The sequence below is a fragment of the Cottoperca gobio genome, chromosome 13 (genome assembly GCF_900634415.1).
Source record: "Cottoperca gobio chromosome 13, fCotGob3.1, whole genome shotgun sequence".
NCBI lineage: Eukaryota > Metazoa > Chordata > Actinopteri > Perciformes > Bovichtidae > Cottoperca > Cottoperca gobio.
This window is the reverse complement of record NC_041367.1, coordinates 14,015,145-14,030,112: the sequence shown is the minus strand read 5'-3', so window position 1 is coordinate 14,030,112 and position 14,968 is coordinate 14,015,145. Positions and strand designations below refer to the sequence as shown.

Sequence of the window (14,968 nt, the reverse complement as noted above, 5' to 3'; positions counted from 1 at the left end):
TGACATTTTAACATTGCATCATGTTCTTTAGAGTTACTGAGGAATTAAAATCACAACGATGAGGATAAATAAGTGATTATCATAATCATGTTGGATTTATCTCCCACTCCACTGAATACAGAATGACTTCACATCATTACATATCAAATCAAATCTCTGGATAACAAACAAACACAAGAACTGTTCTAGTCAACATGCCATGTCAAGTTAAATCACAACGACACCAAAAAGCCCAACCTCACAAGACGAAAAGCTTTTTGGAAAGCATGCTCTATGGATTTGTATGATGTTGAAGAGAAAATGTTAAGCATGACAATGTGAAGTGAGGGCTCACGTAGCGGAAGAAGTGTTGAAGCGTAACAGGCAAAATGATAAACAGCTATTTCATCAGGTGCAACTGCAAGAAAATGTCACGTAAAACGAAAGCAGTCTGCAGGAATAACTAGGGGGGAAAAACAGTGAATTAAACCATCAATTAATTCACATCTAAAAATCACCCTTTCATAACCCATCTGGTGGCATATAAATAACACCAAGAACATATGCTGCATATAAATTCAAGTCATTCACCTTTCTATGAAAAAAAGCAGGTAAAAAAAGAGGTGACAACTAAATACTTATTGGACAAATCATATGCAGAGCGCTCAGTGTGAGTCTAATTTCACGGAGCTCCTAAGAGCATTGCTAAGTCCTCTACTGTCACAGTGAAACACACTGCGCACTGTACATCAGTACAAACAGCAGTTGGCTGCATATCACCACAGTGCCGAGAAAGAGCGGTGGTCCAATTAAAACAGGCAACTTAATAGTCTGGAACATCACCACCTCATACACGCTCGTCTGTAGCGACGCTCCCGCAGTAAGTGAGCAGACAAGTATCGCCGTCATATCTGTGACAGGTGTTTGTTTAAAACAAAAGGACAAATAAACAGCAGCAGATGCGAGCGGGCAGAACGGAAGACACCAAAACAAAATCACTCCTGCGAGCAAACGCTCAGAACAATATGGTGACGGCTCCCTTGGGACTTATCATTTTCTCCAGCATATTGTTACTCCCTTACATTAGGAAATTAGCCTCGCTCTTTGTTCCGACATGAATTGGAACGTCGGCGTGAACAGGGCAATGCAGCGAAAGAGGAGACATACTAACACAAATACACTAAACACATAAAAGTACAAAGTCCTGGTGCTGTTTTCATTCACTGGGTGACGCCTGGCTGAAACTGATGACTATGCATACTGTCCTGTGTCATTAACTGCTGAGCCACACAGCGTCTGCCTGCACATCACAGAAGACTGACAGCATTTTAGAGGCAAAAACTCCCTTACATCACCCCACTACTGAGCGAGCAGGACGTGCTGCTGTAAATGAGTGGCCTTTTGTGTTTGGAGAAAGCAATGCTCTGTCTGCCTTTGGCACGCTACGCTTAAAGCATTCCTCTGTTTCAGACTCCCTGCCACACCACATTAATTACACATTTTCTCATTATCTCATTACTTGTAAAATAATAATGAATTTATCTTCTCAGGTCTCTTGTAATTGGCATTCTGGATGTTAGACAGAGCAGGCGATAAAAGCAGATTTGTGTCCAGAGACTTGAATTTTTTATAAAATCAAAGATTACAGACACTACACACTTTAATGTGCTTTTAAGTTTCCTAATTAGTGCTTCTTCCACTACAACTTCCTCTTATATAGTTACAGCTTGAAAAACTCTGTGCATCAAGCAGAATGTAATATTTATTTAAAATAAGCCAAACATTCATTATTTAGATAATGTAGAAAGCATGGATAAATACCTCATTTACATTTTCACTTATTAAAAAAAACACTTATCTAGAGAGACTTTCAGCGAATGCATTCAAAGGACTGAAACAACCCAATACCACACGTACAGTTGATTAAAGCTCTTAAATAAATATATAAACACTTAACTTTAATAGCCATATAAGCAACAACAAAACTATCCCCAGATAAGTCCCAATTTGAAATCATAACTCTACGCAAACATGCACCCACCACTGTACATCACTTTTTAAACTTGCTCCTTTTAGCCTGTCTTTTGTAATGTACAGTACGTCAACCCGCACATTGTGCAGCACTTTTACTTATATACTTTGTTAGAGCTCAAAGCTTTTGTCTGCCGACACTGAACATTTTGTGAGGAAGGTTATTCAGACAGAATGTTTCTCCCCGTGTTAACCTTTAAAACCCGAGACCAAAGTAAAAAGGAAACGAGTCAAACGAAGCCGGACATGATTTCAAACCGAAAGTGAAAGGCTAATCACAGACTTTATAAGACGTAACATTAGTTTCTTACATAATTCTCTAATCATTATATTATACCAGTCAAACTTGTCTTAATGTGTGTATCTTAACAATGGCTTGTATATTTACAGTCAAAGCTCTTCGGGTTTATGTTTTCTAATGACGAATACAGACTACCGCCACCAGCTGGTATGGAGAGTTATTTCATCTCACGCAGGCGCAGTGTATAAGTACTAGACGCAAAGACGCAGTCAACGTCGGCTCCTTCGCCACTCGTTCTTTAATGTTCGTTTGGTGTGTCAGACTTTAGCTATTTATTCTTGCTACTTTTGCATGTAGCTGAAATGTTGTTTGTTTACAAGAATACTCCACGGGGAACCTTTAAAAGAACCTTAATAGATGTTTTGTTTGAGGCTTGTTCACAGCTTTATTCTAGCTTTAAAGATGGAAGCAAGCCAACACCACATACTCATGAACAAATGCTTTCTGGTGTTTGGTTTCTGAGGTTTTCTTCAAAGTTGGTATCCTTTTTTAATTTATTTGGACCGACTGTTGAACCATGAAAAAGGTTAAAGTCTACTAAAGTCTATTTAAGTCAAATGACTCATTTAACTGCTACTCATCGTCTTACTGTACTGCAAGTTGATTATTTATTAAATTGTCAGTAATTATTTACAACAGTTCAACTTAAACTTTAAATCATTTTGTCATTTTCTACAGTTATGTTAAAAAGAACGCCGTCATGTCTGTTACTCATTGATCAGCATCCAATAATATTTTGTATTACACGCATAACTCCAATAATCCTCTTCTTTATGCCAGTGAATTTCCTGTGTAACAACGAACAAAACATCCCTGATATGTGTGATAAAGTAAAGAACTGTATGGGAATAGAAGGGAATCTTTTTATGATCGTAGAGTTCTGCATAACAAAGTCCATCCGATGAATGCGGCTGACCAACTGCGGAGCCAAATAACTGAAAACACATTCAAATTAACAGCCAATTAATTCTGTATATTTATCCCCACCACACATCTGAAATGGTACAGTACCGATATGTACTGGTTTGCCAACCAACACAAAGATCTCCCATCAATATATTAATGTGAAAATCCTTCACTGCATCGTTTAAACTTTGTTGAAAAAAATTAACAGCTGCATTTTCTTCTATTCAGCATGTCCACCCCAAACGAATGTTGTTTCAATTGTCACACCATCCTCGATGAAATACAGCTGTTATGATGATTACAGATAGCATGACAGACGGACATTAGATAAACAAACAGAGCAAGACAATTAAACAATTAGCAGCCGTCCCCTCATGCATTCATTAGAGACCCATTATGGAAATCATTTCCCTTGCTGATAAGCAGAACCATAAAGAGGAAAATAAATCTACTCTTTCTATACTGGCTGCTAATCATTTCTGTTGACGACGGCTGTAAAGAGATGCCACAGATCACAAAACGTACTGCAGACTAAAGTGCAAAACACGGTGCCACCACAGCACAGCTGTCATGTGTCACGTGACATGTCGTGGTGCTGCACGTCAACAGGGCTACCCGGTGCAGAAATGAGCTGGGGGGGGGGGGTAGTTCATATTGTAGTTGCAAGCTCCTTTGTTGGTAACAGAGAGCCTCTGTGTGTTATTTATGTTCTTCAGCATCCAGAGTCCATCTTCACACCTACAGTACAGTAAGGCCTGCCAGGCGATGTCTTTTTATGACATATAATATCAGGATGCAGCGCTGCGAGAGTGACTCTCGCCCTCTGATGAGTATCTCCTCATACATTATGGCCGCTTCAAGACCACAAAAGAAGTCACTGACAGAAGAGTAAGTAGAGGTACAACAGCAGGTGTGTTCTCCAGAAGATGCTGCCTTTCAAGGGCGATCTACGATGGATAATAGGACAGAGGTGTAAACTGTTACTGGCCGCTACGTGTGGTGTGCCTCGCCACTGTGGGTGTGTGGGTTTACAAAGAAAACAATAGGCCTGTCGTGACGTGCGTCATATGGTGGTAGCGTGTTTTGCACTCGAAGTGATGCTTCACTCAAAACCTATTTTTGAATATCAAACACTTAGCCCTGTAGGCTTGTAGGTGGCACAGTGGCTGTAGTCTGCTTGAAATCATGTCAATTACAATGGATTCCAATAGCAACCAGTTTTCACACTTGGAAAAATGCCCATTAAACCTCTTCTCGCAGCATACTCCACTTCACCACATGGCCACCTTTGTGATCGGTACGTTCAAACACTCCTTTTTGTCCACAGGGTGTGTTTGATACTCAAAGGACTTTAGGGGGAGCACTTTTGACCTCAATGTTCAAGTGATACTGACATACATGTTAGACAATCTACAGAACTATGGAGATGACAGACAAACTGAGCTGGGCTTTAATCCTCATGCTGTGATGTAAAGTTTGAAATGATCAAGCAACAGCGACACAGAAATGGGTTTTCTCTTTTATTATGTTATTAACCAAATTGTCATCTGATCTCATGACATAAGCTCCACACACTTTCTATCACAAGATCAGTGCGACACCTTTTCAGGCTATATTTGGGAAGCATGCAGCAGTCGAATCAATTCCATGAACTCTGATGAGATCATTCCTTGGGGTTTTCAAGAAACAGCTGGGTAATTTTTCAATAAAAAAAAAGGGATTATATGATTTCACTGTTTTTTTGGTGTTTTTTTTCAAATATTCAGGCATACTTCGCAACACTACTCCAGTACATTTCTGTGCCACGTGGATTTCCTACCTGATAGATCCTGTTTAGATGTGCCTGTAGGAAGAAAATGTACCGCATGTAACGGACTGGATCCAGAATTCCTCCATGAACTTCAGTATATCTCTGAAGCATTTCCCCCTCATTACTTCTCAACTGTAGCAAGACACCGAGACCTTAGAGAAGCAGGTCATGAGGGCAATAGATGTACGAGAATACCAATCAAGTATTCATTGCTTTTGATGATTTGCACATGGAATAATGTAGACGGAATTACCAAAAGGACATCGTATCAACGATGTAATGGTTGGTAATAAGCTAGCTCAAAACAAATGTAAAAGATGGTAGCAGAATATCCATAGATAGGCATACTAAATTACACTTTCCAATCCCCAGCATGAGCAGAATAATGATAATGGTGATTGAAAATGCTAAACAAACACTTCATCATTCAAGTGCTCATTCTAGCAAATACTTTACAATAAGAAGGAGACAAAGTTTAATTATTGCCTCAAATTGCATGCTTATTTGGGGAATGTTAGAATTGGGTTTCTGATGCAGATTTTCATGACATTTGGGAAAACTCATTGGTGTACTCCACATTATAGTGGAGTATGGCTGAGCTAATTACATGAGATCCTCTGGGCCATCTAGAAGGAGCTGCTAATTTAGGGGAAATAATAAGCAGTACGTAATCTTGGTGAGGAAACTGCAGAAATCTCCCACCTGTGCGTGATCAATATACCTCTTGAATTTAGTTTATAAGGTGCTCAATTCTTTTCCTTGTGACTCCGGTTTCCTGCAGGGTAGTTACTCGTCGATGTGTCCTAATTCCACACCACATGTCTAAGCATTATAAAATGCACTATAAGAAGGTAAGGGTAAGACGTACACTTTCATTTTGTATATACAAGAAGTGTTTCATGAGATTAATTGATATCAGTCAAACCGCAACTTCAGAAACATATCACCAATATGGAAGTATTACAAAGAAACAATATATTATTATTACATTATTTTCTGTGCTGGCACAAGAGACAATTTGCCTCTATCATCTGTAATGTTTCTCTCTTTGCTTTGACCATCTACCAAGAGGTTTTACTGTCTAATTTCCCCAGTGTGTACGAGTTACTTAAAAAAAACCGTATAGGTTAGAATTTACTATGCAACTGGGACACAGTTAATATCAGTCAACTCTGCACTAGGTGTGGTTCATTAACCCCAGGAAATATTGCTTGCAGGACATTGGCCCTGAAGGACCAGAATGGAGTACTTAAGATTAAGATATTGAACTTCTATGGTCCTCCATACTGCCTTTATTTTTTTACCTGCTCTCCTTCAGTGAAGATGCGCTCACCGGAACTCCAGCTGATGGAGGGAGTTGGATCTCCCAATGCCTCGCAAGTCAGAGTTACCTGCTCCTCCATCTCGGATGTGCTCTGGTTCACGATGTATGTGATCTTAGGTTTGACTGTAAAGACAAACACAAAGTCGTCACGACGGCACCAGCATAACAAGACGAGCCAGGTGGTTTGGCAGCACAAGTACAAAAAGTGAAAGAGCCACTCTGTGGATGTGTGATGAGCTGAAAGGGAGGAGGAGGATCAGTTGCTAGGCAGGTGACGGGGGGATTTTTATGGCAGCAAAACTGTATTTAAGCTTTTCCAGTTCCAGCAGTGGGGACGTTGTGATAACCAGGTTTGGATCCAAACTTAATTCATGTAATAATTTATTTAGCTTATCTCAATGGAGCCGGTGTTCATTTTTGTTTACATTTGAGGGAATCGTTGCTTAGCAGTGTACATGAGCTAACCTGAAAGCACAGCAGGGGGCCAAAACTGTGCCATGCGCAGCGGGAGGTTGAGCATTACTCTGTGCTTTCACATTCTTTACTCCACCACACGAAGGATGAATGCATGGATTAAACAATACATTTTAATGTAAGCTTATTCAAATATACGAAATACTGTATAATTTATGATTTTTAGCGCAAGAAAATAATTAAAACCTTCAATTAAAATGCTTTTATCCCAACCAATAATTTTCAAGACACAAATGAACAAAAAAAACTAAAGAAACAACTATGCCATTTCTTTTCCATTTAAAAAAATAATAAAAACCTATTTGAACAAGCAACACTTTGTATTCACAGCCAGGGATTGGTATCATTCTTTAATGGATGGTATCAGCTATGTTTATGTTACTCCTTTTAGGATTCTTTGTTTATTGTTAAAATACTGGAACCATTTTCTAGGATACAGCATTGTGAGCCGATAGGAACAGCACAAACAAATGAAGAGTAGCCAGCCGTTTCAGATGTGTTTCAGCAAGTGAAGTGTGCAGAGCTGCTTTGAGTTCTTTGCATGACGCCTCTAAAAAGCTTCTGCTGCTCTCTAAACAACTGGATTTAAACTTCAGTATTTTGTTCATTCTGTAGAGAAATAATCCCTGCCTTGCTACCACTGCATCTCCACGCTGACACTCAAAAACACTTTTCTCCAAAAATATTGATGCATAACATATTTTCTGAGTTTAGAGGTACTCAGTGTTCAAACAATTTGCTTGACTAATTTCAATGTAGCCATATTTTCTTAATCAAACGCTTACTTTGAGGTCATATATGAACACAGAGATCGAACGGAATTGGTTATTTCACATTAGATATTTCCGTGTTTCTTTTTTGTCTGTGCTCTTCTCACTGGTTTGAAGTGGGTGAGGTTACACATACTTCCTTGCACTAATCAGAATTCAGCAATATATTATAAACCAAAATAGTGGTGTGAGGTTGTTTGCTTTTGTTGCCAGGACTGTCAATCAAATTGATCATAACACTCCCACATAATCCTAAAGAAACTGGGTTTGAATGTTAAAACTCTTGATAAATAACACTTAAAGCCCCATTAGGACGGGATCAACATTACAAGGGGAGGTGGAGTATTAATATTCACTGTGTTCCTCAGTAACTTATCTCCAGACGGCATTTTAACCGTCAGAAAATTACAAGATTGTCTGTAATAGACGTGGACATTCAGCAGGACAAAGCCAAAAGAGAAAGCCGGGGAGATGCAGAGGGAGAGACGCGAAGCAAAGATGCTGCATTAGACACATTTTGGAGAGGATTTGAATTACAGGAGGAAATATCAGTAGTAATAGTAATAGAAGTAATTTATTGCGGCTGTAAATATAACTGAAATTGGGGTGAAAATCAGTGACCGGGAACGTTAGAATCTCCTCCCCAAGAGAATAAATGCAGTTATATTGGGTCCGACAAACAATGCTTCTTTTCCACAACATTCCATTTAATTATTGCTTATTTAGTCAGAATTGTTTAATATTATAGAAATCCGTCAGATTTTAAATCACATTTTCAGGTGCTCTAAGGCCAAATGTGCACCGTGCATCTGTGCCATGTAAGGACTTGGACTTGGTAGTGACAGGTACTAAATAGTCAAGAACTCCAATCAGGATCAGGGGGGAAACAACACATGTATACAACTTTCATATTCAGAAATGCAAGCGTACAAGGAAAAACATGATTGCATCTCTTCCCACATTGATGTAAGGAGAATGTGCTTTGAAAGCTGTCTTGAGTCATTTTATGGTAATCTTTTACCCAGTGAGCTCTAAAGAACCAGGCCCCTGCCACCTCCGTTGTGCTGGGAAATTAACTGAACCAGATAACTCATTGTACATTTAATTGCCTACATGCAATGACATTGCGGTGGTTGTGATTGAAACTATGGTCGTTACGTGGCAAAATAAAGACAACAACAACCTAGTGGGCAAAAGAGAAGAAAAAAGAAAAAGACTTCAAAGATTTCAGATAAGCTCATCCCACTTGGCCAGTTCTCAGGATCCTTAAGCTTCAACTATACATGAAACAACCACAACCCACACTGAAACAACACCTCATACTGTATCCCTTGGAAAACAGACTATTGTTCTTCCCCCTCCTACACACTCTTGTGCCTCATTCCCACACACTTGGAACATTTTATATTGTCACTTTAGTTCATGTTTGTGTGTATAGAAAACGTTCTGCCTTACCAAACACTCTCAGACTCAGTTCCTTCTCACTTTCCCCAGCCTTGTTCTTGGCAATGCAGGTGTAATCTCCTTCATCCAGCTTGGTAACTTCCATTAATGTCATTTCTGAGCCATCTTCATTATAGCTGTACTTCTCTCCTGCCTCGAGAACCACTTCGTTCCTGTGGAAAACATGTGTTATATCCATCTATCTACTCCATTTCAAAAACATCATTTCTAAACCGCATCATTTCACAAGCGTTTCTTTACAAAGAGTTCTGTTTTCCTAATCTTCACATCTGTGATGGCAAAAATGCAGTGAAAGCTGAAAATCAATAATAATAATATTTTCTTCTACAAGCCGTTTGACATTTGGTGTAAATTCTATCGAGACCTTGCTCATGTATTTTTTTTTTTTTTCCTTGTGGATTATAAACAGTTTGTCACAATTGGCAGCCATGTAAAGTAGATCATGTTCTCCGGCCTCCAGCTGTCTGCAATCTCTTGTTTTGGGTTTCAAAACTGCCTTCAACAAAATGATTCCAAAGGTGACAAAATACTAAAAACCAGAAGTAGCTCCTGGGTTGTTTGCACCTTGTGCACCCCTCCCCCCATATCTATGTCATCTCTACACACCTAACAGCTGTCTTGGAAACGAGATGAACGGGAACAGTTTAACAAAGCAGGAAGCGATCAATGGCTGTATTCAGATACACAGAATAATGTGGCTATTGATGACACTCCAGTCTTCAGGTTTCACTGTTTACATGCACCTTTTATACTGTGTGATTAAGTATCCCTTTGCGATGAATGACCCAGTTAGTACAATATCCCTTATAACCTACAGTGTCTTCCTGAAGTGGGTGTGTTACTGTATGAAATACTTCACTGACAGTGTGCATTCTGGAGTTGGATATTAAGGCTACGAGTTACTGGTGGTATTACACTTTTCATGCAGTCCTGTCAACATTGTTGTTTAAATTATGAGAGCAATGTCCTGGACATCTGACAAGTGCTGCAGCAAAGCATTTGAGGTTTACCTTGTCCATGTCACCATGGGTTCAGGATAGCCATCAACAGCACAAGTCAACATGGCAGGCTGCCCGACATCTGCTGTGGCATTCACCTCTGACTGCCATACCCTGATGGTCGGGAGCACTGAGACACACAGCGATAGATAAATAATGACAAAGATGGAAAGAAAAATAAATGTGTAGATATATACATACATATCCAGATAGTCACATAGATAAAAAAAAGGAGCTAGAGAAAGAAGCTGTGACAAATTCAGAGCATTTATTTTAGGCGTCATTTGCTCGGCTCAGAAGTTGCAGGAGAACAGCCTTCATTAGCATGGAACATCTTTGATACACGGTTGCTCTGGGCAACCGTTTCCACATTGATGCTGAGCCTGGTCGCCTCTAAGGAAATACAGCTTATTTGAGCATCATGGGACACCTGCCACACACAAATATGCACAAAGGAAGAAAGAGGAAGAGTTAAAAGTGCTAGGGCTGCTAACCGTTCACAACGACCTTGATGACCCGCAGATCAATCTCGCCGCGGGACATGAGGCGTCCCTCGCAGGTATATAAACCCTCATCTGTCTTCTTTATGCCACGGATTTGAAGGTGATTGTTGGTCAGAACCTTAAAGCGAACTGAAAGGAAGCAGATTGTTAATGTATTGTTAGGTGTTTTATATATTTGGCAAGTCACAAGTCAGTATTTGGTGATAAACAGCTGCAGTTTTGCTACCAAGAAGGTTTGAAACTTCATATATAAAGAAAATTGTCAACTGAATTAGTCTGAATTACTGAATGATGGTAAAGATTGACTTTGTTGTATCTGGTTAACAACATTTTAACACTGATGCCTGATTTAGTCACTAATATCTCTGCATTACCATTACACATTTAAATTAAATCAATGTTTTGTCTGCCTGGAGGATACTGTTACATTAAAACTGCTCTATTTTAGACTAGAGATTATAAGTGATTTCCACTATTTCAAATGTGTGAGCATGCCCATCACTCCTTCCTTCAGAAAAGGAGAAATATGGCCCACAAGGGCTCTCTCACTTGGAGATGAAAAGTGAGTGGAACAAATTTAATCATGTAGTAACTCCAAAATAGTATCGCAACCTACACATGAGCCCGGGTTATTATTTTCCAGAGAGCAATACCAACAATACCAAACACATTATGATATTGCTCTGTGTCAGAGGTGAATAACAGAATCAGTTCCATTTTCAAATTCAAAACCAAATTAATTTTTCCTTTCAAAGCGCAGGATAAAACCTGGAGGAGACTGGATAACAAAAGCAGTGCATGAACGATTTCAAGTCTCTAATGGTGGTTAATCTGCATAGATTATAGCTTGTTGAGCCTGTGGTAATATTCCAACCATGTAGTCTTGTAGTTTCTAGTAATCCATGTTACAATAAATTAGTCTTTTGTTTTAAAATATGGTTCATGTTGGTTTTCATTAGAGTGTATTCTTCAATTAAGTTATCTAAGTATATTTTGTTCATGTTCTGGCTGCATCACAATGTTAACATGGGTCATACATCAAAACAGTGACGGATTTACAAACAAGGTACACAATATATTTAGTAATGACAGATATTTAGATTCTTTATAGTATAGACTTCAAAGAGATGTAATGCAAACCAGTTAACTATCAAACAATAGTTACAATATTCATAAGTTAATAAGTCTTAAGTTTGTCAAACAATAAAAGTTGAACAAAAGTCATCTGTCTAGTTAGAACAGGTGACAGGAGCTAAATATCAAATCAAATGAAATAGAAAGATGATCCCTAAGCTGTTCAGGGAGCGCTTACCATCTTTTTCCATCTGTATTTTTGCTCCTTTATATTTCCAGAAGACAGTGGGTGAGGGCGAACTGATGACTTCACAAACTATGTTGGCATTGTCTCCTTCGGTAAACTCTTGGCGTGAGGGTGCGTTTGTGAAGGTGATTTTTTCTGGAATATAACATGAAAAAGCTCTTTTTACTCATTGGTATTACAGCATTTGTCTTATTCTTAGTTTGACTGTTGGGAAGGAATACATTTTTATTCACTATTACAGCGACAGGATATTTTCTAAATATAGCAAACCTTTTCAATTCCCTGCAACAACTTCCTCGTAACAATGGTGACGACTTGTTTCCCCTCAAACTTTGCTCCATCAGGCAGTGCTTTGCGTTACTCCCGAGCTTATTATCACTCTAAACAAATTCCCCTGTCACACTATTTTTATTAAGTTACCAGAACTAAAGCATTTCTAATTTACAGTCATTTCCAAAAACTAACTAATTGGTTAATGTGGAGATCTACACGGCATGGAGTGTTACGCTGATGTTACTATACAAACTTGACTCAGGGCAAAAGTTACAGAATCACAATTAAGCTTCCCGGCTATAAAGTTGCAGTATCGTATATTGTGCAGTTTATTTCTTGAAACAAGTGCCACAAGTTTTATTGTAAAACCTTCAACACATAGAGAACAGTGACAACTCCATAAATATGTTATAAATAAATCACATAAATAAATTACATCTGCAAAGTGCTGCTGCCGTCATACTTCCATAGGTTACAGAAGAAGAGGAAGAGTGTGTGTTACTGCTCTGACATCGGAAGTGTCTTGCTTATTGTGAATGTGTGAGTTGATCTAAAATAGTAAAAATGTCTTTCTTCAAAAACACAATTTTCTTGGCATTTACTGAGCCAAGACAAATTCAAATTGCAAACAGGAAAATGAAACGGCAAGCTTATTTTACGATGGACTGTATATTGATTGTAATATGCACTATCTACACGGGTGACCACTTCTAATAATAACCTGAAATAAGAAAATGAAAAAACAGGAAAAGTTCTGTTTGGGAAAGGATTTCATCTCTGATGGACATTTGCTGATGCTTGGCTTTCATGGAAAATAAAAGCCATTACTCACAAGAACTGCACAACAGACAGGATCATTAAGCAGCCCTCTAATGGTCTTCCGACCGTTTATTGAACTGATGAAAAATCCACCCTCACTTGAAAAGAAAAAGAGTAATGTGTTGCCCTTGAGCAGTCAATAAAATACTACGAGTTCAATGAACAGGATTTTTTCTTCTTCTTCTTCTGTGTTCATACCCATCATTAATTCGGAGAATGTTTGGGGTGAGGAAGATACTTACGGAAGATTTTCACTTTGACAGTTGACTCCGCTTGCTGGTCTCCATTGGTAGCGACACACTTGTATGTCCCTGCATTTCCAGTCCCAGCTTTATACAGTGTGAGGGTGGAAGATGACTCATCGTTACGGCTTACTGTTATGTCCGGTCTGTTCGGTTCTATCCTTTCCCCAGTCGGACCAAACCAATCTATGTGCTTGGCAACGCCTACAACTGAGAGCACAGTGGAGAGCAGTGTGTTAGAAAAAACAGTTCTCTAAAATGTACAGTACGCATTCAACATCAGTGAAGGGCACCAGTGCCCACAGACTGAATATTGTAGGTTGTTTATGCTCTTGCATGGACTGAAGCCTGAAGTCTGTGTATTATAGCTCTTTAGAAACAACCAAAATGTCATAAAATATCATCCATAATAAGCACAAATACTTTGTGGCATTTTTTTGCCTTGAACAGATTGTTAGGGCAACAGGAAACGCAGGACATTAACAAGGTATCGAGGTTAATTTATTGTAATTGTACAACACAGGGTTGCACAACCAAATGCAGTTGTAGTCCCTTTATGCTACATAATAAAAACTAAACCTATTTTTTATGGTGGAGTGTGAAGGATGAGTCGAGAAGTCTCACAGCTCGAGGAAAGAAGCTGCTCTATAGTCTGGTGGTACGGCAGCAGATAGTTCTGTATCGCTTGCCAGACGGCAGCAGGGTGAACAGGCTGTTGCTGCGGTTTGTATTGTCTTTTATTATCCTTTGGACTCTTCACAGGCACCTGACCTCACCGATATCACTGATTCTTGGTCGATGGGTACGAAAGATGTTCTGTCTCATGAAACTAAGGTCAATCATTTATTACATTGATAACCGGCGACATGGATTCATGTATGTTAGAGATGCACGGATGGGCTCTGATGCCATCCGAATCCACTTCTACGCATAAATCCTCCACACGCCACCCTCCCGAAAGAATAGTTTTTTTTTCCAATTTAGAGACCTGCACATGCACGGACACTACACCTCTACTGTTCCCTGTGAAACTGTATGCTAATTCTTGCCTTATAAAAAATTAAGCTTAAAATATGTTCATATTTTGTAGAATGTAAATAATATTTTTAACCGCATGCGGTTAAACTGAAATCCACACATCACTAGAACAATAAATCATCAGGATGTAACTAAATGTTTTAAAAAGTTGGTTTGTAAAACAATGTGGTTATACAATATAAATAGTGTTTGGTAATGTGAAGCATTTGTATCAGTACTTATTTTATTATTTGTACTTTGTCTGAGTACCAGTTAAAAAAAATATAGAACCAATTTAGTTTTTTTATGTGAAATTTACATGATATATGAACACATGATTCATTTGTTCATTATTAACACAAAACACAGAGCTCTGTCTGTCTCATTTTATATTTCAACTTCATCTCTTTTTATTAAGATAAATGTAGAATGTAAAAATAGAGGTAAAAAGTGAGAATTGACAGGTTTGATAAGTAAAAACTTGGATGTTCACAGTCAAGACAGTTTGGTAAACTTACCTTCACACATGAAGAATTTGGACTCTCCAAGACTAATCTCCCCATGAGCTGGTATGATCTGCACTTCCAGTGAAACTAAAACAGAAAAAACACAAAATCAGAAACTTAATTAGCAACAAAATGAATGAAGCACCAAATGTAGACATACTGTATGTGTGCCATCTAAAGGCAGTCAGTGCTACAGGTGCAGTGTTTCATTACATGTTTTTATATTCGAA

At 38.7% G+C, this 14,968-nt stretch overlaps 1 protein-coding gene across 5 annotated transcripts in view; it reads right to left on the bottom strand.

The window, feature by feature from the left end:
* ncam1b (neural cell adhesion molecule 1b) overlaps positions 1-14,968 on the bottom strand; it is a 65,931-nt gene that overhangs the window by 21,573 nt on the left and 29,390 nt on the right. For 3 of the 5 annotated variants that reach the window (XM_029445999.1, XM_029446004.1, XM_029446001.1), the window contains exons 2-9: positions 14,751-14,825; positions 13,216-13,425; positions 11,873-12,016; positions 10,552-10,689; positions 10,070-10,187; positions 9,051-9,211; positions 6,332-6,474; positions 5,037-5,060 (exon numbers count right to left, since the gene is read on the bottom strand). In XM_029445999.1, coding sequence (XP_029301859.1) covers positions 5,037-5,060; positions 6,332-6,474; positions 9,051-9,211; positions 10,070-10,187; positions 10,552-10,689; positions 11,873-12,016; positions 13,216-13,425; positions 14,751-14,825 — 1,013 coding nt within the window. The remainder of the gene's footprint in view (positions 1-5,036; positions 5,061-6,331; positions 6,475-9,050; positions 9,212-10,069; positions 10,188-10,551; positions 10,690-11,872; positions 12,017-13,215; positions 13,426-14,750; positions 14,826-14,968) is intronic. The other 2 variants (XM_029446002.1, XM_029446003.1) reach the window with 1 other exon arrangement.